Source organism: Schistocerca nitens, chromosome 1, assembly GCF_023898315.1.
Source record: "Schistocerca nitens isolate TAMUIC-IGC-003100 chromosome 1, iqSchNite1.1, whole genome shotgun sequence".
NCBI lineage: Eukaryota > Metazoa > Arthropoda > Insecta > Orthoptera > Acrididae > Schistocerca > Schistocerca nitens.
The window spans coordinates 427,416,751-427,443,282 of record NC_064614.1 but is presented as its reverse complement, the minus strand read 5'-3'; the positions used below and the strand labels follow the sequence as shown (position 1 = coordinate 427,443,282).

General features: G+C 41.0%; 1 protein-coding gene across 1 annotated transcript in view; it reads left to right on the top strand.

The window, feature by feature from the left end:
* LOC126251755 (glutamate dehydrogenase 2, mitochondrial-like) overlaps nucleotides 1-25,876 on the top strand; it is a 99,374-nt gene extending 73,498 nt beyond the window's left edge. The window contains exons 4-5 of the mRNA XM_049952408.1: nucleotides 12,696-12,886; nucleotides 25,799-25,876. Of these exons, the coding sequence (XP_049808365.1) occupies nucleotides 12,696-12,886; nucleotides 25,799-25,876 (269 nt within the window). The remainder of the gene's footprint in view (nucleotides 1-12,695; nucleotides 12,887-25,798) is intronic.
* The last annotated feature ends 656 nt before the right edge of the window (nucleotides 25,877-26,532 follow it).

The window sequence follows — 26,532 nt, the reverse complement described above, 5'->3', positions numbered from 1 at the left end:
AGATTCAGATGCTGCAGGTATTCCATGCATCCTTCAAGAACAGCATTTACTGCCTCCTTCATTCCTTCTTGTGACTAGCTCTGCCAAGCTGTCTTTTGTACATAGTTCCTTACCATACGTGAAATGAAATTCTATGTGCATTAGTTTAGGAACAGATAGGGACATAAGAAAATTACACATAAAATTGTTTGCTGTGAGTATTAAAAAATTAAAGAAGAGGTTTTGTTAAGTTGAAGAGGAAATTTTACTTGAAATAGGAACTTACTTTAGGCCATACTAAAAATACCAAATTCTCTCTGTTTTACCTTTCTTTGTGTAACAAGTAAAACAACATTTGTGTTAAGTGAAAAGTAAAAAATTCAGCCACAGCCTTTTTATTTCATATTAAATTCCATCCCCACTTTGTGCAAATTTAATGAAACACTTAATAATTTGGAGCTTTAATTGTTTTATAAAGTAAAATGAAACACTAAATTTTCGTCGGTTTTGCCCCTTCACTGATTGACAGCTTTGCCCCACAGTACACACACACACACACACACACACACACACACACACACACACACAAAAAAAAAAAAAAAAAAAAAAAAAAAAAAAAAAAAAAAAAAAAAGTGGGGATTTCAAGTTATCGATCAGCAGTTGGTAGGCTATGTTTACTACAGAAATGCAACTAAACACACTGAATAATCATGTTTACTCACCAATGATAAATCAGACTGCTGAAATAATTCTGAAAACCATACACAATTTTCATGCAACTCAGAAAATTAACTGTTTAAAACTTTAAAAATTTCCACAATCCAAACAATGGCCAGTAGATAAGTGATAATGAGCTTGAACTGTTCATAATCACAGCCTCATCATCAGAACATTATGTTGCCACCCGATAGCAGCACCTGATTTTGTATTGCAAATCATTTCGCACCTGAGATGACTTTACGCTATACAATTGCCTTCACATTGTGTTGTCATAAGAGAAAAGTTAATTTGCTGACATCAGTACAAAATTTATTTTTTAATGCAATGTTTCAGAGACCCCCTTCAACTGATCGAACAATTAAAGAGAAATTAGAGAATTATTTCAAAAATACATGTAGCTGCAATGCAACTGCTCGAATTTTGATCACAGGCCATACTAATAGTTGTTATTCTTCATGCATTATTAATAAAACAGATAATATGAACCAAACAATCAACCAACTTGTTGTTATTCGTGTAGGCTGTACGTCAGTGAGCTATGAAAACAGAGATGTCGTGAAAGAGACCACATGAAGCCTTGGGGTCTGTATCCCAAAAAAAGAGAAAACTGGACCAAGTAACAAATACAGTGCCATTCTTTGAACTCTCTGACTGAAGACTTCAGCATGAGGAAATAAAAAAACTGAATACAGAAATAGAAGGTTCGAAGAAGAAAAAAATATAGTGTTAGAAATGACCCTAAAAGAACGTGATGCAGCCCACAAAAGGATATCTACTGTTGCTGATGAGAGAATCAGTACAGCTGGTGCTGACTTAGAATCACACGATAATGAGTTCATGAAATTCTTGACGTCCGAAAAACAAGTGAAAGCTCAGTGTGCAAGCAGTTATAACATTGCACACATTATGGAAGAGGAAAACAATCCATGAAATAGAAGGAAAAAATTCTGATGCAGAGGTCGTTTTGCCTGACTGTTCACTATGTGGCAGGCTATCTTACATTTAAGTGTCAAGCCACTGATAAATCCTTGGGATCATGAACTGAAATGTTCTCAGTTCCTGGAACAAGTTCTGATTCATGGATATCTACTGTTTCTCGAGGGGCTCTGTTAAATCTTACAAAGACTGGGTGAACATTATAAAACAGTTCGAAGTTATATTTTCTGGGTTTCATAGACATATCGTTTCTAAGTGAGACAGAGTAGTTAAAACTTTGACATCAATTATTCAAGCAAAGTTTCCTCTGGTGCACGAAGATATAATTAGTTTGTATGCAATAATGAGAACATTTATTCACATTAGGCATTTGAATAAAGAAAAACTGTTGCAAGCATGGAAGAAGGATGTGGTGTGGACAGAATCTCGAGAAAGAAAAATTTAAGATGTGCTTTCTTTCATTCACAACAGGTGATTCATATAGCAAAAATTACAGGGTGCAAGTATATTTTTTACCAAATTAAATTATTACATCTATTATGGAATTATTTCTTTTGTTATATATTTTCTGGAGCCTATTTACATATTTCTATTTCTTTAATGCACTTTAAAAGCATTTAAATCATTTATGGAAGGCATATGCTATCTAAACCTGTCGGCATTATTGCTTTCATACAAAAGCTGCCTGCAGGAAGAAGCATCCTAAGACACAAAAAGAACCAGCTGGTAATTTTGTTAATTTGACTAACTCACAGTTCATTTGATCATTTAATCAGCTAAGAATTTAACCCATTGACCAGTTAACTGATGGGCCAAAATATGCCCAACTTATTGGGAATTGTACCACTCTGTGGTTAAATCTAATTTACCTATCAGCTGAGGGAAAATATCATTTCGAAATGTTCAAAAATTTCTCGAATGATGATGTATATGAAATGTTGCATCTCAAACAAAACAAGAAAAGGGTGATGGTGTAATGAGTCATGCACTCCATGGATGGTGAACAATTCACGCAACAAGTAACAAACTACTGAAAAGCATGCATCTTGTTACTATCTTTTTTCTTAAAATTCTTGTTATTTTTTATTGACAGTAAATAATAATAAAAATTGAAAATTAAGATAACACCACTAGTAAAACTTATGTGAATAGTTGTGGCACAAAGTGTTGCAACAAACAAACCGAACTGAATATGACTGGCTGAAAAAAGCACCATTGCCAAACAATGTACGCACGTCAATATACTAACAACTTCTCAGTACTGTGAAAAAAATTAACGAATTTAGGTTTGTTTTCTCTGAAAATGAATTTTCTACAAGGTAGCATAGTAGTTTTTTATATTTAAAGAAAAAGCAGTAAAACATTTTCTATTGGTTAAAAATAAGGTGAACTTTTTTCTGACAGTTATTTTTATAGCGATTTTTGGCTTACAAGGAGAAGTCCCCAATGGTGCGATTGACATTTTGAAACTATTTGTATGGAGATGTAAATTAAGAGCCCATGTATCACACACTGCAGCCATTCACCCTGGTAGAACGTCGTTTCTGAGTAACTGATGGAAAAAAAATCGCAATTTAGCATTATTTAGTATGGCTGTGTGGTGTAATGGATAGGGCGTTATGGGTTTGGAATTCAAGAGATGCAGTACATTTGATTTTCAAATATTTATTGAAATGACTTTGATCATAATTTTTATTCTATTGATTGATTTAAATGTAACTTTTTAATTCTATTGCTTTGCCACATAATATTAAACACAGTATAAACTTCTTCATTTGCTCGTTTTTCTTCCTATCATTCCTTCTCCACATTAAATCATTGTTGATGTGTTTTAAATCAATTTTATGTATCAATTTCAATTTAATTTCTTATGTTTTATAATCCTGTTTTTTTGTCCACATTATTGTGTTCATTATACATATTTCATATTTTGCTTGAATTTCATTTAACTTATAAACCCATCAGTCATTTAAATTTTCATGTGCATTATTTTGTCCATAGTACAGTAGGTATTTAGATTATGTTTTAAATGTTTGTATGATGATTACATGCAAAAAATTGCTAATTTGGTAACAAAAATACGTTTTTCACATCATTGTGCACACATAAATAGTTTGTCATCTCGTTTTTTAACTGATAGATTGGAATTTTCAAATAATTGAACATTGTAATATATAAATGTAATTAAATTCACAGTGCCAAGAATTCTGAATGATATAGTGATTGAAATAATGTGACAAAGAAATAGAATTAAAAAATTAACCAATTAATGGAGTAATACTAATGATCAAAGTAATTTTGATAAAGATTTAAAAATAAAAAAAATTATGCATCTTACAAAATTAGATCCCAAAACCTACTGTATATGAAGCTGTTATCCTCCATTATACCACGCAACCATACTAGTTAATGCAACTTTTTTTTATGCTATTGAGAATCATGCAAAATTCCGAGTTGTTTTTTTGTCAATTACTCGCAAATGAGGGCCCACCATGGTGAATGGCTGCAGTGTGTGATACCTGGGATCTTAACCTACATCACCATATAAATAGTTCCAAACATTTGATCGCACCACTGGAGACGTCTCCTTCTTATTTTAATTTTCTGCATGCTTATTGATAAAGCTTTAAATGCCTGACTAAACAATATACCAATTTGTACAGGGCTAGGTCGCCACTCGCACTGGGAGAGCGGAGCACTGAAGAGAGAGGAGGAGGGGGGGGGGGGGTAGGCTGACCTGCATGCGGGTATGGGTATTGGACTGGCAAAAAGATGTCGGTGTTGAAGTACAGGTGGAGAGGGGGAAGCAGATCTTTAGTGTCCCGTCGGTGCTGAACGTTGCAGCTATGCTAGCCATATCCATCCCATTTGGGATAGGATATATGACATCGGAGTGGACAAAGATGGATCCCTCGTGGAGCTGTAAGGAAAGCTCGTCGTGTAGACACTCAGAGGTGTTGATTGAGATGCAAATTTGGTCAATGGTGGATGGTAGGGGTTACTAGGCAGGACAGGGGAACAATAACATACATTGGGGGAACACTCTGTGGGGCCACTAGATGCCAACACTTGCAACAGGGTAATGTCACATGCAACATGTGGTTGGGACTGAGGTAGTGGATCATCAGACACAGTGCCTGAGTGAAGTAAGGGTACAATATTGTTACATACAACAATTGAAGTGCCCAGAGGTGTAGGCTTGGTGCACATATGATCAGGGTGGGGCACAGGGAAGTGGGTGGTTGTGTGTGAGATCGTAGCCGCCGCATGACTGAGGAGCACCTGACTCGAGAGGTCATGGTATACATTCCTTGATTGTCCAGGCCAGTGTCACATGGTGAAGAGAAACTGTCTGCCGATGGCCATTGATGAGAATGTCCATAGTATTGTCTGTGTAAGCCAGTACTCGGAGCAGGCTAGAGTAAGATGGCTGTAATGCTGGTTTGTCTGTGTCATTTTGTAACATAATGAACTCACAAGAGTCCAGTCTCGAATGCAGAAAAACCCGAGGACGGGTGTGTGGCTGTGGAGTGGGCATGCGGATTGTGGCTATGTGTGACCACCTACACTCCACTAGAGCGAGGAGGTCGGATAGATCGATGGTTGTTTTGTTGTTAGCAAACTCTGTGGGGAGAGCTAGGGCCTCGCCATACAGGAGCCCCACAAGTGAAACCTGAAGGTCTGTCTTATAAGTTGTGCGTATTCCTAACATAACCCAGGGAAGGGTGTTGGACCATTCACCACCGTGGCACATGAGGTCCACTTTCAGAGTCCTGTGCCAACACTCGACCATCCCATTGCTTTGTGGGTGGTAAGCCGTAGTGCGGAATCTGTCCACCCCACAGAGCATGCAGAGTTTGTTAAACAGCAGGGATTCAAACTGCCCACACTGGTTGGTGGTGATGGATGTAGGGCATCTGAATCAAGCTATCCAGGAGGATACAAATGCTCATGCTATGGAATCCGATGTAATGTCCTGCAGGTGTATTGACTCCACCCAGCGTGTGACAGTTGGTGACAGACAGGATATACCTGAAACCATTGTTGCAGGTAACGGTCCTATGAGGTCCAGATGCACGTGTTGGAAGCAGCCTTTCGGGATGTTGAATTTACCTAAAAAGGGTTGTGTGTGCCTGCTGACTATGCTGTGCTGGCACTGTATACAAGCACAAGACCGACAATCCCTCTGCACATCCAGCCACACAAAGCATTCTGTAACAAGGTGCGTAGTAGCCTTAGCACCAGGATGTCATAGGTTATGTAACATATTGAATACTTGGCGATACAGTGCGTATGGAACAATGGGCTGGGTGGGGCCCATGGACGTATCGCACCATAGTGGCCTGACCGAGCCCAGTAGGTTGCAGGAAACAATCTGGAGGGAAGTAGCATGGACCTGTTTGAGGTTGTGCAGTTTGGTATCATTGTCCTATGAGTGGGCCAGTTTGTCGCAATTAATGGGGGCTGAAATTGAATTGATACATGATAGGTAGTCAGCCATAACATTTTTTGAACCTTGGATGTAATGGATGTCTGTTCTTTATTGACAAATTAACTCATCTGTTGAAACCTACGTGGAGGAAGGTTAACAGTGGGATTACGGATAGCATCTGCAAGGGGGGGGGGGGGGCAATGATCTGTGAAAATTGTTATGCTCCTTCCTTTGATGTCTGCCCAGAAATATTTTACAGATTTGCACACCACAAGCAATTCTCTGTCAAACACTAACCATTTACATTGAGCCATAGATAGTTTTTTGGATAAAAAACCAAAGTGGTGGAGTCATGTCACTGATGTGCTGTTGGAGGACTGCACTGATTCTAAATTACACACATCCACTGTAATACAGATGCAGGTATCTGGTAAAGGGTGGGCGAGAGTGACAGCATATGCTAACACTGACTTAAGATCTTCAAAAGCTCTCACCATATTGTTAGACCACTGTACCTGGTGACTGTCAGAGGTTTGTTTACTGGTCATTGTGTCAGTCATCGGGGCTTGAATGGCTGCTGCCATTGGTAGGCTACAACAGTAGAAATTGATGGTTCCAAAAAACCGGTGTAATTTGTGAAATGACACTGGGAGAGGTAGATCATGAAAGCAGTCAACCAGCTCTCGAGGGGGGTATATACATTCAGAGGAGACAGTGTAACCCAGAAAAATTACAGTGGTGCATCGAAATTGTGACTTACCATTATTGATCTCGACTCCGTTGTGTGTCAATAGGTCCTGTATCATGGCCAGGTGGAGTTCGTGTTCTCTGTCAGAGGAGCAAAAAATGAAAATATCATCGAGGTATGCATAACAATATGAGCTGTTAAACAGAAGTGAGTCTATAAAACGTTGCCAAGTTTGGGCTCCATTTTTGAGACCATAAGGCATGTAACAAAATTCGTAGAGGCCAAAGGATAAGAATACGTCGTATTTGGTATGCACTTTGTTCCATGTCTATCTGTAAATATGCCTTGTAGCAGTCGAAGACACTGAAGATGCGTGCTCCGCTAAGTACTTGCGCAAAGTCTTGTATGTGGCATGTAGGGCAATTGTCTAATGCGGTCTGTGCATTGAGGTGGCAATAGTCATCACACAGGCTTACTGTGCTGTCCTTTTTGGGAACTAAACATATAGACAAAGACCAGTTATTGTCCAGTGGACAGACAATGCCTGCCCACAGAAGTTCCTCCACTGTGGTGTTAGCAAGGTATAGTTTATGTGGCGGTATTTGGTGCACTTTATGATGCACCATGGCCCATCTGTTGTGACAATTTTGTGTGCCGTTCCTTTTGTGAAAGCGTTCAGCTGGGCTGACAAACTCGCTTGGGGGCCGTCATGAACAGGAATCATTAGCACAAAAGAGTCACTAACCTGATGTGCTGGCAGAGCTGTCCACGGTGGTGGTGTCAGAGTTCGGGGGGGGGGGGGGGGGGGGGGAGAGGCATCAAAGTTTCAAGTTTCATGCAGTGCGTCGCCCGTATTGGGGGATGGCGGCATTGACAGGCTTTGTACGAGGCATCGTACCTTAAGAGGGCTCGTGTAGCCCACGATATGGCACGGTTCAGTTCGGCATTGCAAGCGCGTACATTATTGTCTATAGAGCGTTCGGACTGAAGCTGGGTTAGGAAGCTGCAAGGCTGCCCACCAGTGAAGAGCAATTGATCAGAGCCATGTTGAAATCGTTGTGAAGCTGAGGGGGAGGGAGAGCTGAGGAGGCAACTGAACATACAATATGAATACATGAGGCAGGGTGCAATAATGCGGTTGACTGGAGGATCCAGAGACAGACCAAAGTGAAAAAGGAAGCCAGTGCCCAATATTTGGTCTTGTATGTCAGCCATGTAGAAGGACCGTGTGAAACGTTTGCCAGGTACGAGTTCAATAGGTAACTCAGCAAAACCATTGACTTGAAGTGGCGATTTATTTGCTGCTTAAAGATACAGTTTGGCTAGTGTTGTGCCCATTACAGTAAATGAGGAAGGTGTGATGTTAATGTCTGTTCAGGTCTTGACAAGAAAATACTGACACAAACGTAAATCCAAGGCATACATATGAGCTTGTGAGGTATAGGATCTGACGGAATGCAACATCTGTGGGTGCCCTTCCATATACCCACGAGTTGTGGTGCCTGCTGCAGCCTGCAAGCAGCATTTGGGAATGCGAAGGGTGGGTGGCAGTTGTGAGCAGTGTCCCCGTAAATGGGGTGGAACCATTATATGCGTGAGTCAGCTGTACTCGATCCACCATCTCAAGCTCTAGCTGAGGGGAATGTTGGGAGGGCAGGTGCTAGCCTGGTTGGGGTGAGGAGAGGCTGGTGCTGAACCACTGGCAATTCCTGGTCTTGCCCCTAGGTGGCAGCTGTTCCATGTGCGGTCCACAGTATGCATACGCCCGCCTCTACCGCCTGATAATGGAAGTATAGTCACAGTATTACTGCACTTGCCCGTATTAGGTGCTGTGCTACATGAAGGGAGGTGGCGGCGCCAGAAAATGGCTTGTGCATGGTCTGCCAACTGTAGTTCATCCTTGAGTGATGCTGCGATATGGGGAAGCAAATATAATTGTAGTTCTTGCAGCAGCTTCACCAACTACAGTGCCCAGAGCACTAAGTTTGGCAAGACCTCGGTAGTGACCTGCGCATGCAAGTGTCTCTACAACTGGGAGGGGATCTGTCACCTAGTTTCATAATGTATAATGTTGTGAATAGCATTGGCTGGCAGATGAGAAAGGCATTCGATGAGTAGTGCATGTGCAGAGGCATATTTGTTGCTCTTGGATGGGTTCAGCAACAAGTCACTGATAAGATCAGGATAGTCATGCAGTTGATTCACTAAACATACAAAATGAGTGCCACTGTCCAAAACGCTGTGTATGGCCAACATGTTGTCCACCAAGGTAAACCATGTCACTGGATTGTCTGGTTGTAACAGCAGGAGCTGCGGGAAATTACCTGGGGCCAGTGCTTGTGGGGGTGTAGGAAAGGCACAAATTGTGTGACGATTCTGCACAGTGTTCACTGATGCAAACTGTGCCTCAGTGACGGGCAATGTGATGTGTTGAATGCCCAGTAGCTGTACAGGTGAGGCATCATGTCCAGTCCTTGTAGGAAGGAAATCTGTACGGCCACAGGCCGAGCACCTCATGGCGGGCTTGGATGGCCGATGCAGACAAAATCATGAGCAGAGGTGCAAAATCGCTATTGCACGCCGAGTGACAGGGTGGAACCACGGCAGGTGCATGTGTGCACGGGGCAGCAAGATGGATAGGCGTGTACGTGGCCCAGCGTGGTTGACATGAGCATCCCTTCAATCGACATGGAGTGGGACACATTAAACATTGGACCACTCTGAGGAAAGGGCAACCACGCGTGTGGACCTGAAACTGGGCAGACGCATGGTCCATGTTGAAGTATGGTAGAAACTCGAGCAAGGGGAATCTGGAATTTCACACTGGAGAAGCAGCCTGTTGAGTGTAGAATGCCATTGAAGGCCGATGTGTATAGCACCTGGTGTGGTGTGCCGGCGGAGGTTAGGATCATCTGGCCTGTCGAAGCAAACACTGGAGACCCGAACATTCCTGGTGTATTAGTAGCACACGTGTAAAATGTTGCACTTCACAGTCAACGGTCCATTCTGCAGTCACGGCTTCCGGCACTGCTGTAGAAACTGGAGGTTGCGACATTGTTTTGTGTCGTAAAACCGGCAATACACAGCGAGCAAATGCAGTGTATTTTTGTGATTCAGGGTCACCAATGTGGGTTTTCTAGCTATAGTGGCTGACCGTGCACAGAAAACTCCAACTGATTACGATTGGACGCTTTTATTATGGCTCGAAAAAGTACACCAGACACAGGAAAAACATTGCAGGCAACAACAACTCCAACATCTCCACCAGAGTACAAAAGCACACAACGACCAATGAACACCAAGTCCAAAGACAATTTCCTCTGCACTTGGCAGGCGGCTGTTACTAGCAGTTGATGGTTGCCACAAATGTTTGTTTCAGCACCTTTCAGCACCTGCATGCTGTAACAATTCATGTGGTGGTCAACATGTTAATCTTGCCTTATTTACTTCAGGGACAAATAGTGCATATATGTCTGTATCATGACTTTTATGTGTATATCCATTTTTTATTACTCTTATGTACCTCTGCTACAATTAATGCATATATGTATGTAGAAAAAATATTTTCTAAGGATAAGTAAAACAAATTATTTGCTTATCTTATATTAGTGATAAATTTATGTTGTAAATGGACAATCATTACGTTGGTTCTTCACTACTTATAGACAGTAATGATATGAATAATTATCTGTTTTTTATTTTATTTATTTTTTTCATTGGTGTAATTATGAGATAAAGTTTGTCATCCGCACTGGTTTATGTTCATTCCTGCTGCAATAGTATGAATGCAATCAGACCAAAACATACAGGACCAGTTCCTTGTCTTTTAAAATCAAAGAAAGGTTTGAGTCCAGGACCTGAAGGGTTTTAATATTGACGAGGCTATTTGCACATGTAGTGAGAATGTACTGAATTTATTGGATAGTAAATTACAGACTACAGGTATTTTCTATGAATAGCTAAAGGAATTTCACTGCATGAACCAATATAACCTTTAAAGGAAATCAGAAAAATATGGTGTCACTGGCAGTGCTGTAAAATAGATCAAGTCATATCGTGCAAAGATTGGGAAGTAATTGTAATAGTGTTCAGCATGGGGCCATTGCATTTTCTTGTATACATTGATGACCTATCATTAGTTATATTGCCACATAAAAAGTTTGTTTTGTTTGCAGACTGCAAAAAAAAGTAAATTGAACATAGATCTAGAAAGGACTGCTAATGACATTTTCATAGTTATTAATAAATTGTCTATAACCAACTCACTGCCATCAACTTATGAAAAGACACACTACAAGCAGTTCAGAATGTGTAAAAGGTTTCCATACAGCATATGCATAAAGTATGAAGAAGTGCAGATGAAAGAGGTGGACAATGTAAAATTCCTGGGATTACAACTTCATAATAAATTCACTTGGAGGAACATACGATGAAGTGTTGAAGTGTGTAAAAAAATAATTATTTGTAACACAAATGTCATCAGACATAAAAATAAACTTAAAAATAAGAAAGCTGACAGTGGAAAGTCGAGGATGGAACAACAACAGTTTCATGAAGTTGATGGATAGCTACCCACCACGTAGAGGAGGCACTGAGTTCCAGACAGGCACAACCAATAGATACTAAATATTTAAGCTTCCTGCCCAAAGGCCTTCTTCAGAAATAGGAAGCACACACACATTCACACATGCACAACTCGCTCATACATGGTGACTGTTTCTGGCCGCTGTTGCGAGACTGTTGGAGACAGTGGCCCTATGTGAGTGTGAGTTGTGCTTTGCTGAATGTGTGTGTACTTTCAATTACTGAAGAAGCCCTTTTGGCCGGAAGCTTAAATGTTTAATGGTGTTTCGATTGTGCCTATCTGCAACTCAGTTCCTCTATGTGATGAGTAGCAATCTATTCTTTTCACAATATTGTTATAAATAAAAAAGATGTCATTCTATGCTTGCTTTCATCCCATAGGGTCATATGGTAGGTCCCATCATATTTTGCAGTAACTCTTCAAGTGAAACAAAATTTTTCAGAGTCCAAAAGCATGTAATATGCATTATTTGTGCTGTGATTTCGTGAAAAGCATGTAGAAGCCTGTTCAGAGAACCAGGTGTACTATCTAATGCTTCTCAGCATATTTGTTAATTAGTGAAATTCATTGTAAGTAATAAATAGTATATCTTCTGTTCCAACAATCAGCTCATTTCACAAAATCAGTACTATGAACAAGAACAATCAACATAAAGACCTGAAGGCATTTAAGTCCAAGAATTAATCCACTATTCAGTAAGACCCATTTTCAATAACTTGACTATAACCATAGGAACCTACGTAGAGCCAACTCTTTCTACTCCTTTGATGAAATTCGAAACAGGACCAGTTCATTTTCTGAATGTATTATCATTATCGTCATTATTATCGTCTTATTGTTTTATTAATTGCACATAATGTTCCACATTCACAAGAATCTCCTCAACATCAATCCATGCAATGAAGAATTCATCTAATCTAGACTAATTCTAGATCGAATTTTCAGTTGTCATTGCAGATATATAGCAACAGGGTTGCTGCATGTACTACTTACTTTGCAAACAAGTTTCTTTGAGAAAATCCTTTAGTTGACTTACCTACCAACTCATTGCTGTGAAGTTCCCTATTTGCATGTACCTGGCAGAATGCCATGCTGTGAATGAGTAATCATTCTGTCGTATAGTGTTCACTTAATTCCAGTAAATATGATTAAACATATTTTCAGACTGCTAAAATCATCATTAAATTCTCTTTGTAATACTAGGTAACAAAGTTATGATATTGTGCAGATTAACGAACACAGATAGTTATCTGGAGTGTTGTAGATGCTAATGTCAATATTTGTCTTGTTCCATGAATTTGACAATATTAACATCAAATCTGTTAGTATGTAATCCTTTGTCCTAATTTTCATAGGTTACAGTGATCTAGCTGCATTGTCAGTAGCCACTGGGAAGCCTATAGATCAAGGTGGTATAAATGGCCGCGTGGAAGCAACAGGGCGCGGAGTTTACTTTGCTCTTGACTTTGTCCTAAGGCAAGAAGAGTGGATGAGGTTCATTGGGCTTGAACCAGAGTGGCCCTGTAAAAAAGTCATTATTCAGGTTGTAAATGACTCAATTATTAACTGATACTGAATGGTATAATTATACACACACCAAAAAAAGTTTTGCGTCACTTCGGTTCAGAGAGTTCCGGAACCTGTATAGAAAACTGGACTAGAGATCAACATAAACATCATTTCCGCCCTTTTTATTGCTCATGAAAACCACACACTGCATGCTGTACCACCATACAGCGAGACCTTCAGAGGTAGTGATCCAGATTGCTGTACACACCGGTACCTCTAATGCCCAGTAGCATGTCCTCTTGCATGTCCACTCTGAGGTGCCTGGACACTTCCCTTGTTGAGAGTCCTTCCTGGCACAAAATAACAATGCAGACATGACTGAACCGCAGTATTGACCGTCTAGGCATGGTTGAACTACAGACAACTCGAGCCGTGTACCTCCTTCCTGGTGGAATGACTGGAACTGATCGGCTGTTGGGCCCCCACCATTATAATAGGCCCTGCTCATGCTTGGTTGCTTAAATCTTTGGATGTGTTTAGTGACATCTCTGAACAGTCAATGGTACTGTGTCTGTGATACAATATCCACAGTCAGCATATGTATTCAGGAGTTGTGGAAACAGGGATGATGCAAAACTTTTTTTGATGTGTGTATAAAATGTATGCTACTTATTTAATTACCTGTGATTGCTTCCTTCTTTTTATTTTACATCTTTTTTGAAGGCATTGAGTTAAGAATAATACAACACAGATTTATTTGTTTTTACTCCTTACTGGAATATTTGCTGTATTTTTATGTTTGTGACAATTTGAAACTGGGCTGTGTTCAAATGCTTATACTGGAAGAGCAGTCTCCAGAAAGAACAAGTGCCCAGTTTTGTACAAGACAAATTCTTTGAGTTTGGCAGCGACAAAGAACAATCAGTGGTTAGTTAAAGATTTGAATTGGTCCATGAGGTATAACTAGGTAGATCTGTTAAAGAAAACTGTTCTCATTTGATTTTCAGTCTACCCATCCAATTTTAACTAACATTTATTTATTATGATCCAACATCAACTTATTACAAAAAAAGTTTTCTTTGTTCCAGTCTTCTGGATAAGTCAGAGCCTTACTTATTGAGTTACATATTATTGCGTGGCATTATTATCTACACAACTTTTTCTAAATTTAATTGAGGGAACAGTGTTGCATATATGGACTATATGTAAAACTAGTTTGCTATTGGAATACATAGATCCAGGAATTTACAGTTTGTGACACAGTATTCAGATCTGAGATTCAAATATTTACAGTTTGTGACACAGTCTAAGATCTGAGATTCACATATTTTCTTGTAGATTGTCTTCCATAATATGAGTGTACTAAATCTAGAAACTCATCTATTGAATTTACAGGATTGTTCAGGAGCCATAATTTTAGTTTCTTTGTAGTTCTGTATTGGACAATGTGCATCAGCATTATAGTTATTTGATAGCCATCAGTTATATCTAGAGTGTTTGCATATGATTAGAATTATACATGAAACACTTAATTAGAACCTTGTTTCATTTTAAATCACATATGTGTAAATATTTTTCATTCTGAAATTTCAGCTGGTCAATAGAGCCAATGCACCCCTGTCTAGTATTTGATGAAATCTGTTGTATGATTATACACACATCAAAAAAAGTTTTGCGTCACCCCAGTTCCCAGAACTCCTGAAGATAGAAATTGACTGTGGATATTGTATCACAGACACAGTCCCTTTGACTGTTCAGAGATGTCACTAAATACACCCAAAGATGTAAACAACCATGCATAAGCAGCACTTATTAGACAGAGGGGTCCAACTGCTGATCAGTTTCAGTCATTCCACCAGGAAGTATGTACACGGCTCGTATTGTCTGCAGTTCAACCGTGCCTAAACGGTCAATACCATCTGCATTGTTACTTTGTGCCAGGAAGGGCTCTCAACAATGGAAGTGTCCGGGCATCTCAGAGTGAACCATAGCGATGTTGATTGGACATGGAGGATATACAGAGAGACTGGAACTGTCGATGACATGCCTCACTCAGGCTCCAAAGAGCTACTACTGCAGTGGATGACCACTACATATGGATTATGGCTTGGAGGAACCCTGACAGCAACGCCATCATGTTGAATAATGCTTTTTGTGCAGCCACAGGACATCATGTTATGACTCAAACTGTGTGCAATAGGATGCATGATGCGCACCTTCATTCCCGATGTCCGTGGCGAGGTCCATCTTTGCAACCACACCATGCAGCGCGGTACAGATGGGCCCAACAACATGCCGAATGGACCACTCAAGATTAGCATCATGTTCTCTTCACTTATGAGTGTCTCATATGCCTTCAACCAGACAACCGTCGGAGACGTGTTTGGAGGCAAGCCGATCAGGCTGATTGCCTTAGACACACTGTCCAGCGAGTGGAGCAAGTTGGAGGTTCCCTGCTGTTTTGGGGTGGCATTATGTGGGGCCGATGTACACTGCTGGTGGTCATGCAGTGGGCCAAATGGCTGTATGATAAGTGAATGCCATCCTCTGACCGATAGTGCAACCGTATCGGCAGCATATTGCCGGGGTATATGTCTTCATGGCCGACAATTTGCGCCCCCATCATGCACATCTTGTGAATTACTTCCTTCAGGATAATGACATTGCTCAAGTAGACTTACTTGACTTAATTACTTTGGCCCCTGTGGGGGCATAGGGCTCCAGGAGAACTCGCCATCTGTCTCTGTCTTTGGTCATTGCCTCAATTCTGCCCAGGTCTTGCCAACTCTTTTTGCTTCCCTTTCCAGTGTTCTCTTCCATGTGCTCTTAGGTCTTCCTCTCTTCCTTGTTCCCTGGGGATTCCATTCCAATGCTTTTTCCTCGATGGCTCCATCAGCTTTTCTCGAGGTGTGCCCCAACCAACCCCACTTTCTCTCTCGTATCTGGTCTTCTATAGGTATCTGGTTTGTTATTCGCCAGAGCTCCTCATTACATATTTTTTCTGGCCACCAGATACATAGTCATGATGCATCGAAGACATCTATTTGTGAAGCTTTGTAACTGGGATGTTATCTTTTTATTCATTTTCCAGCTTTCACTGGAGTACAGAAGGACAGCCTTCACATTTGCATTAAAAATACGGATTTTTGTTTTGTACACAATATTTCTATTTTTCCATATTGGATACAATTTTATGAAGGCAGCATTTGCCTTTTTAATGTGGTTTTTCACGTCATCTCCAGCTCCACCATCTTCCATCACTGTACTACCCAGATACAGGAATGAACTGACAGTCTCCACCCGCTGCTCCCCTATTAACAGTGGTAACTCCATGTTCCCTGAATTTAGTCTCATTTCCATTGTTTTAACTGTATTTATCTTGAGGCCAGCAGTCTCTGCTTCTTGTTTCAGCAAGTTTAATTTAGCTTGCATATCAGTCAGCCTTTGAGCTAATAAAACTATGTTGTCTGCAGAATCCAAATCCTCCAGACATTCATGGATCCCTAACTAGCTTCCTCGTGTCCTGCCTGCTATGACTCTTCTCATAACTGAGTCTAGAATAAGATGAAAAAGTGTTGGCAATAAAATGCAACCCTGCCAGACTCCAGTTGTTACTTTTATGGGCTCTGTCATATTTCCCTTGTGGAGTACGCAACATTTGTAGCCATCATATAGATATTTTATGATGTTTAAGATCTTCTGTGGTATGCCATACTTTCGCAACACCTGCCAGAGCACTTTACGTTTCACGGAATCAAAGGCCTTTTGAAAATCAATGAATGCCAGGTACATGGTTGCTTGGAATTCTTTGTTTTGCTCTAAAATGATCCTTAGAGTGTTAATAATATCAACACAACTTCATTGTGCCCTAAAACTGGCCTGTTCTTTATGCAGTTGCTTTTCAAGAGACTCTTTAATTCTGTTTAAAATAATTCTGGTGAGGACCTTACTGGGTATTGACAACAATGTAATACCACGCCAGTTGTTACAGTCTGACAAATTTCCCTTTTTTGGGAGTTTTACCACCAAACCATTTTTCCACTTCTTTGGAGATTTCTCTTCAAGCCAAATATGCTTCAGCAAGGGATGGAGCATTTTAACAGTACTTTCAATATTGGCTTTTAAGAGCTCCAGTGTTGTGTTGTCTAGGCGTGAAGCCTTTGTATTCTTTAGTGTTTTCAAAACCATCCTAATTTCGTCCATTGTGGGGCACTGCAAATTTATATCTCGATATTCTTCGACTTCCTCTGGAACATCTCTTACCTGTTCCTCTTGGTTGTCTTCACAATTTAACAGTTCCTTGAAGTGTTCCCCCCATCTCTGTAGCTGTGCCTGTTGAGTTGTAAGCATTACCCCATCCTTGTTCTTATCTAGTCCTTCACATCTGAAGTTCTTCATTAACAACCATTTGGTTATATTGTAGAGCTCTTTCATATTTCCTTGTCTTGCTGCCTATTCTGCTAATTTTGCTTGCTCATCCATCCATTTCCTTTTATTTTGACGTAGCCATATTTTCACTTTTTTGTTCGCCTCCATGTATTCTTTATGCACTTTGCTCTTCTCCGCTCTTGTCTTACAAAGATTTAACTTAAGTTTTAGTTCTTTCCTGTGGCTGATTTCATTCCATGAAGCATCGGAGATCCATTCCTTCCTTTGATGTGCCTTAAATCCTAAGATTATTTCTTCCACATCTGAATAACTCTTTGATTTTTTGCCAACATGTTTCAGTTCCCTCTTCCATAAAGTTTTGTTCAGAGAGGACCTGGAATCTGTTTTGTAGTTCAAGGGCAAATGTTTCTTTGATCTGTTGGTCATTTAACCTAGTCACATCTTTTTTCTTGCACTTGTGATTGAACTTGGTTCTATTTGCCACTATCTTCAGTCTGAATTCCGCAAAAACTAGGTGGTGGTCACTTCCAATGTCTGCTCCTCTTCTGTTTCTGACATCTAACAGAGAGTGCCAGAACTTGCAGCTTATGACTGTGTGGTCTATTTGATTTTTGGTAATGTGGTCTGGAGAAACCTACATTATCTTATGACAGTTACAATGTGGAAACAATGCACCTCCAATGACTAGGTCATGTTCAGCGCACGTATCTGTCAACAATTCACCATTTAGATTCCTGATCCCCACACCATGCACACCCATGGTATGTTCAAGCCCTTCATTTTCTGACCCAACTTTTGTGTTCAAGTCAACCATTAAAATTTTTATGTGCCTAGAATTTGTTTGTCTAAGAACTCCGTTAAGCTCTGTATAAAATGCATCTTTTAATTCTACTTTAGCTATTTCAGTAGGTGCTCGACTAGAGTGGTCAGCATTTTCTCCAGACATGAACCCTATCGAATATGCCTGGGATAGATTGAAAAGGGCTGTTTATGGGCAATGTGACCCACCAACCACTCTGAGGGATCTACACCGAATCGCCGTTTAGGAGTGGGACAATCAGGACCCAACAATGCCTTGATCAACTTGTGGATAGTATGCCACAACAGATACAGATATGCATCAATGCAAGAGGATGTGCTACTGGGTATTAGAGGTACAGCAATCTGGACCACACATCTGAAGGTCTCGGTGTATGGTAGTACAACATTCAATGTATGGTTTTGATGAGCTATAAAAAGGGCGGAAATGATGTTTATGTTGATCTCTATTCCAATTTTCTGTACAGATTCTGGAACTCTTGGAACCAAGGTGATGCAAAACTTTTTTTATGTGTTTATTAATGTTAGCTCAGTGGTTTGAAAGAGATGTACCTTAATTTTATGTTACGAAGAAAGAGGCAAATTTAGGTTAACAATTACGTAATTTACAGAGAATTTCATGTATTCCTCAGCCATTAACTTTAAAATTCTGAGACATTTTATTAGCACAGCAGCAGAAACCTGTCTGCTACTGAAATTAACAAATGTTAGAGACAGACAGACAGACAGGGAGATAGAGATAGATAGATAGAGAGAGAGAGAGAGAGAGAGAGAGCACTTTGCAAGGGAGGAGGTGATGTTGAAAAGGAAAATTAATGATGTGGATAAAAAAGTGGGGTATTAAAAAAATTAAAATAGAATTTTTCTTAGCAGATGACCCCAATAATTCAATGTTTATTTAAAGGAGAAACCAGTTATTTATGTTCTGCATGAAAAAAAGTGTGCTCTGAACTCTGTTCAATATTCATTTATAGAGCAGGTAACTTTTTCATTTGGTGAAAATTGCCAACCTAGAGACCAGTTTCAGAAAACAGAAATGTCTAGGCAACAAAGTGGCTATGGACCTTTTGTATATAGTTTACACACTGTAACCAAATCTTGTGTCATGGTTATGTACGGAACTATTAGTGAAATGTTTTCCCCGGTATGCACAGCGGATTGGTAGATGTATTCGTTGGTGCAGTAAGTACACACAGTTTTTTAAAAGTTCTTTACAGTGAGCCTAATGATTACTTCTAGTTATCAATCTTAAGATACTTTTCTGCACTATAAAAGCTATATCGATTTTTTTTGCATTCGCGTCCCAGAAAAGAATCCAGTAGGTAACAACTGAGTGTATGCTGCAACATTATGTCACCACAAGATACTGAATGTTACAAATAGATGCTTGAAACCTAAGACCAAAACATGCTGATGGTATTCCTTTTTGTTAGCATCTTTGTGTGTTCATTCTATGTTAACTGACAATTTTAATCCCTAACACTTTGTGTTTGTTATAAAATCTACACTCCTCGAAATTGAAATAAGAACACCGTGAATTCATTGTCCCAGGAAGGGGAAACTTTATTGACACATTCCTGGGGTCAGATACATCACATGATCACACTGACAGAACCACAAGCACATAGACACAGGCAACAGAGCATGCACAATGTCGGCACTAGGACAGTGTATATCCACCTTTCACAGCAATGCAGGCTGCTATTCTCCCATGGAGACGATCATAGAGATGCTGGATGTAGTCCTGTGGAACAGCTTGCCATGCCATTTCCACCTGGCGCCTCAGTTGGACCAGCGTTCGTGCTGGACGTGCAGACCGCTCAATGGGGGACAGATCCGGAGATCTTGCTGGCCAGGGTAGTTGACTTACACCTTCTAGAGCACGTTGGGTGGCACGGGATACATGCGGACGTGCATTGTCCTGTTGGAACAGCAAGTTCCCTTGCTGGTCTAGGAATGGTAGAACGATGGGTTCGATGACGGTTTGGATGTACCGTGCACTATTCAGTGTCCCCTCGACGATCACCAGTGGTGTACGGCCAGTGTAGGAGATCGCTCCCCACACCATGATGCCGGGTGTTGGCCCTGTGTGCCTCGGTCGTATGCAGTCCTGATTGTGGCGCTCACCTGCACGGTGCCAAACACGCATACGACCATCATTGGCACCAAGGCAGAAGCAACTCTCATCGCTGAAGACGACACGTCTCCATTCGTCCCTCCATTCACGCCTGTCGTGACACCACTGGAGGCGGGCTGCACGATGTTGGGGCGTGAGCGGAAGACGGCCTAACGGTGTGCGGGACCGTAGCCCAGCTTCATGGAGACGGTTGCGAATGGTCCTCGCCGATACCCCAGGAGCAACAGTGTCCCTAATTTGCTGGGAAGTGGCGGTGCGGTCCCCTACGGCACTACGTAGGACCCTACGGTCTTGGCGTGCATCCGTGCGTCGCTGCGGTCCGGTCCCAGGTCGACGGGCACGTGCACCTTCCACCGACCACTGGCGACAACATCGATGTACTGTGGAGACCTCACGCCCCACGTGTTGAGCAATTCGGCGGTACGTCCACCCGGCCTCCCGCATGCCCACTATATGCCCTCGCTCAAAGTCCGTCAACTGCACATACGGTTCACGTCCACGCTGTCGCGGCATGCTACCAGTGTTAAAGACTGCGATGGAGCTCCGTATGCCACGGCAAACTGGCTGACACTGACGGCGGCGGTGCACAAATGCTGCGCAGCTAGCGCCATTCGACGGCCAACATCGCGGTTCCTGGTGTGTCCGCTGTGCCGTGCGTGTGATCATTGCTTGTACAGCCCTCTCGCAGTGTCCGGAGCAAGTATGGTGGGTCTGACACACCGGTGTCAATGTGTTCTTTTTTCCATTTCCAGGAGTGTATATGCAACAATTGATTAGATTAGATTAGATTAGATTAGATTTACTTTCGTTCCAATTGATCCGTAGTGAGGAGGTCCTCCAGGATGTAGAACATGTCAGAAAAACAACAATACAAGACAAATATTTATAACTCAAACAAATAATTTTTTAATGAACATTATATGAAAGAATCATTTTACAAATACTATTGCATTGAATTTAAAATAAATTTTTTTTTTCAATTTATTTATAAGGTAAAATACGTGTAAACGTGTAATACAACTACTATAATACTTATTTACAATGAGCACATTACTACACTGAAATGGTCCAGAAGTTAGATTGTACTTACACACACACACACACACACACACACACACACATACACACACACTTATTTACAATGAACACATTACTGCACTGAAATTGTGGAGAAGTATATATATATATATATATATATATATATATATATATATATATATATATATATATATATATATATATAGAGGGAAACATTCCACGTGGGAAAAATATATCTAAAAACAAAGATGATGTGACTTACCGAACGAAAGCACTGGCAGGTCGATAGACACACAAACAAACACAAACACACACACAAAATTCAAGCTTTCGCAACAAACTGTTGCCTCATCAGGAAAGAGGGGAAGGAGAGGGAAAGACGAAAGGATGTGGGTTTTAAGGGAGAGGGTAAGGAGTCATTCCAATCCCGGGAGCGGAAAGACTTACCTTAGGGGGAAAAAAGGACGGGTATACACTTGCACACACACACACATATCCATCCACACATATACAGACACAAGCAGACATATTTAAAGACAAAGAGTTTGGGCAGAGATGTCAGTCGAGGCAGAAGTGAAGAGGCAAAGATGATGTTGAATGACAGGTGATGTATGAGTGGCGGCAACTTGAAATTAGCGGAGATTGAGGCCTGGTGGGTAATGGGAAGAGAGGATATATTGTAGAGCAAGTTCCCATCTCCGTAGTTCGGTTAGGTTGGTGTTGGTGGGAAGTATCCAGATAACCCGAACGGTGTGACCCTGTGCCAAGATGTGCTGGCCGTGCACCAAGGCATGTTTAGCCACAGGGTGATCCTCATTACCAACAAACACTGTCTGCCTGTGTCCATTCATGTGAATGGACAGTTTGTTGCTGGTCATTCCCACATAGAATGCATCACAGTGTAGGCAGGTCAGTTGGTAAATCACTTGGGTGCTTTCACATGTGGCTCTGCCTTTGATCGTGTACACCTTCCAGGTTACAGGACTGGAGTAGGTGGTGGTGGGAGGGTGCATGGGACAGGTTTTACACCGGGGGCAGTTACAAGGATAGGAGCCAGAGGGTAGGGAAGGTGGTTTGGGGATTTCATAGGGATGAACTAACAGGTTACGAAGGTTAGGTGGACGGCGGAAAGACACTCTTGGTGGAGTGGGGAGGATTTCATGAAGGATGGATCTCCTTTCACGCCGATCACCTGCCACCCTACCTAAAACCTCTTTCATCATCACCTTAGCCAGCTTCATCCTGACCCACAACTTCTTCACTTTTGAAGGCCAGACATACCAACAATTAAAGGGAACAGAAATGGGTACCAGGATGGCCCCCTCGTACGCCAACCTATTCATGGGTCGCTTAGATGAAGCCTTCTTTGTTACCCAGGCCTGCCAACCCAAAGTTTGGTACAGATTTATTGATGACATCTTCATGATCTGGACTCACAGTGAAGAAGAACTTCAGAATTTCCTCTCCAACCTCAACTCCTTTGGTTCCATCAGATTCACCTGGTCCTACTCCAAATCCCATGCCACTTTCCTTGACGTTGACCTCCACCTGTCCAATGGCCAGATTCACACGTCCGTCCACATCAAACCCACCAACAAGCAACAGTACCTGCATTATGACAGCTGCCACCCATTCCACATCAAATGGTCCCTTCTCTACAGCCTAGGTCTTCGTGGCAAACGAATCTGCTCCAGTCCGGAATCCCTGAACCATTACACCAACAACCTGACAACAGCTTTCACATCTCGCAACTACCCTCCTGACCTGGTACAGAAGCAAATACCCAGAGCCACTTCCTCATTCAATTTCTTCTTCCTTCTAGTACCCAACACAAATGGCATACTTGGAACAAGTGTACCATACGGCTGTTTAGCCAAAAGTCCTGTTGTCTCTGCTATACTCCACGTCTTCCATGTAAGAATATTTGCATCTGGAAATGCTTCAAGGCCACCATAATCACAATGATTGCCCCATACTACTGCAAGTGTAAGCCATGTACTACCTCCAAACACAGCTTGTACATCACATGTAAAGTTCAAGCGGAGTCCTCGAAATACATTTGGGCCTCCAATTAGTTGTTGTTTATTAAACTGTCCAGCAAGATCAATGTCTATCGCCTTCAAAGAACGATAAACAGGAACGCTGCGCCGCCAGCGACGACGGTAACCACGTCGCCCAGGCATTGCTGTGGCACGTTAATACAGAATCCCCCACAGAAGAACCACGAAAGTGCCCCACTTGTGACAGGATACTTTCCGGGACTGGACCAGACTCTGAATGTGGCTATCCAGCAGGGATACGACTTCCTCAAATCCTGCCATGAAATGAGATCCATCCTTCATGAAATCCTCCCCACTGCACCAAGAGTGTCTTTCCGCCGTCCACCTAACCTTCGTAACCTGTTAGTTCATCCCTATGAAATCCCCAAACCACCTTCCCTACCCTCTGGCTCCTATCCTTGTAACCGCCCCTGGTGTAAAACCTGTCCCATGCACCCTCCCACCACCACCTACTCCAGTCCTGTAACCCGGAAGGTGTACACGATCAAAGGCAGAGCCACATGTGAAAGCACCCACGTGATTTACCAACTGACCTGCCTACACTGTGTTGCATTCTATGTGGGAATGACCAGCAACAAACTGTCCATTCGCATGAATGGACACAGGCAGACAGTGTTTGTTGGTAATGAGGATCACCCTGTGGCTAAACATGCCTTGGTGCACGGCCAGCACATCTTGGCACAGTGTCACACCGTCCGGGTTATCTGGATACTTCCCACCAACACCAACCTATCCGAACTACGGAGATGGGAACTTGCTCTTCAACATATCCTCTCTTCCCGTTACCCACCAGGCCTCAATCTCCGCTAATTTCAAGTTGCAGCCACTCAAACCTCACCTGTCATTCAACAACATCTTTGCCTCTGCACTTCTGCCTCGACTGACATCTCTGCCCAAACTCTTTGTTTTTAAATATGTCTGCTTGTGTCTGTATATGTGTGGATGGATATGTGTGTGTGTGCGAGTGTATACCCGTCCTTTTTTCCCCCTAAGGTAAGTCTTTCCGCTCCCGGGATTGGAATGACTCCTTACCCTCTCCCTTAAAACCTGCATCCTTTCGTATTTCCCTCTCCTTCCCTCTTTCCTGATGAGGCAACAGTTTGTTGCGAAAGCTTGAATTCTGTGTGTATGTTTGTGTTTGTTTGTGTGTCTGTCGACCTGCCAGCACTTTCATTTGGTAAGTCACATCATCTTTGTATATATATATATATATATATATATATATATATATATATATATATATATATATATATATATATATATATATATATATATCAGTTGGTTCTACTGTTGTGTTCCCTCTTTGTGTTGAAGTGCATTCTGTTTGTTTTCTCTTTGTTCAGTGTTAATTGGTCACATAATTTCTAATCATAAACATCCTTGAAAGTTGTGTTTCCTCTAATAGGAGTTCTGATACTTTATCAATCAGTGATTATGATGTTTTTGCATGTCTTGTATTATCAGGAAAGTAAATGCTTTTGGAATGAAGATAGCCACTCACTGGAAAGCAGAAGGGCTGAGTCATTGACAGGCACAACAAAAAATAAAGAATACTTCCAACTTTCGAAATGAATCCTTTCTTGAGTTAGAGTACAAACATGAGCTGAAGATTGCCACTCACTGGAAAGCAGTAGGGCTGAGTCATTGACAGGCACAACAAAAAATAAAGAATACGTCCAGCTTTCGAAATGAATCTTGAGCTAGAGTACAAACATGAGCACGCTTGCCCCACACACACACACACACACACACACACACACACACACACAGTGCTCATGCATGCACGAAGGTCACAAGTGTGATAATCTTTTGTGAAGCTCTTACACAAAGTTCCTAAACACCCAGTCAGCCCTGCACTTGGCTAAAAAATGCTGGTGACTTGACACTTCTCCCATAATTTTGTGTGGTGTCCGGAATTCTTCCCAAAATATTGGATGTGCGATCCAAAGTGGCTGGATCACTCATTGTTTATATGTAGTCATAAAGCTGCAGTTATTTGGCATTTATTTAACTCTATTTTTAGTTATTTTACCCATTGTTTTATATTCTGCTGTGTCTTGTTGGTATTTTGTTATGTGCTTTTCTGAAGCTCAGCTTGTTGGGGTTACCTTGCATTTCTTGTGGGGGGGGATGAAAATTGGTTTTCCATTTTATTGACCTTTTTTTCAGAAATGTTCACCATGCTCATGGATATGTCATTAATGCAAGGGTGTTGACGATCTTGCTGTTTAGCGTCCTCAGCAGTAAATAATAATAATAATAAAAATAATAATAATCATCATCGTCTAACTTCTTATGTAACTGAAAACCTACACCTCTTCCATGACTAGCAGCACTTTTCTTACTGTTCCTACTCAAAGGCAAAGGCTGCTGCACATTTCATACTCCTACACTGTCTTGAGGCTCTTCTCCCCTGAAATCTGGCAGCCTTATGTGCAATCAGAATGTTTTCCTCCTGTAAGAATATATTTTTGGCATGCTAATCTTGCTTTCTTGTGCTTTATAGAATGAAAATCAGACAGTGCTACAAACAAAGAGCCAGCCTTTGTCTGACACTGTACTAAAATCTGTTTATGAACTATGAGTACAAAAATATATTCTCCATAATTTTTCCAGCAACATTTTTTTTTTTTTTTTTTTTTTTTGGTGCACTTTGATTTTCATTAGCTCACTGTTTTGACTATAAGCTGGTGTCCAGCCATACAACAAAACAAAGATTCATTCAGATCATGCTTCAGCATATCCAGATATTATATAGTAATGTCTCTCAAGCATTTCTGATATGACGTCAGCAAAACACGGATTCGTTCACATTATGCTCCAACATATTGAAGTATGATTTAGTAATGCCTCTCAAACATTTTTGATGTGGTGTCAGAAAATGTGGCATGAATATGCACAAGTCATTCAGAAGCTATATTTTGTTTGTATGAGATGTGAAACATCACATAAGAATCTCATGAATTTTAATGCAATGGTCTTCCACAATACCATAGATTTTGTGAATGTTTATTCAAAGAAATCTAATACCACATCTGCAGTGCTCATTTTACAATCTAATAATTCATTTATCCAATAATAAACAGACTTAATTTTCTACAAAATATGTGGCATGAGTCACTTACTAGGTAATTGCTATCAAACAACAGTACGTAGCATCACTTTGAAGTTTTAAATAGTATTGTTACAAGTATCACACTTAGTTTAATTTAATTGTGATCAGTCATATTTTCAGTATCT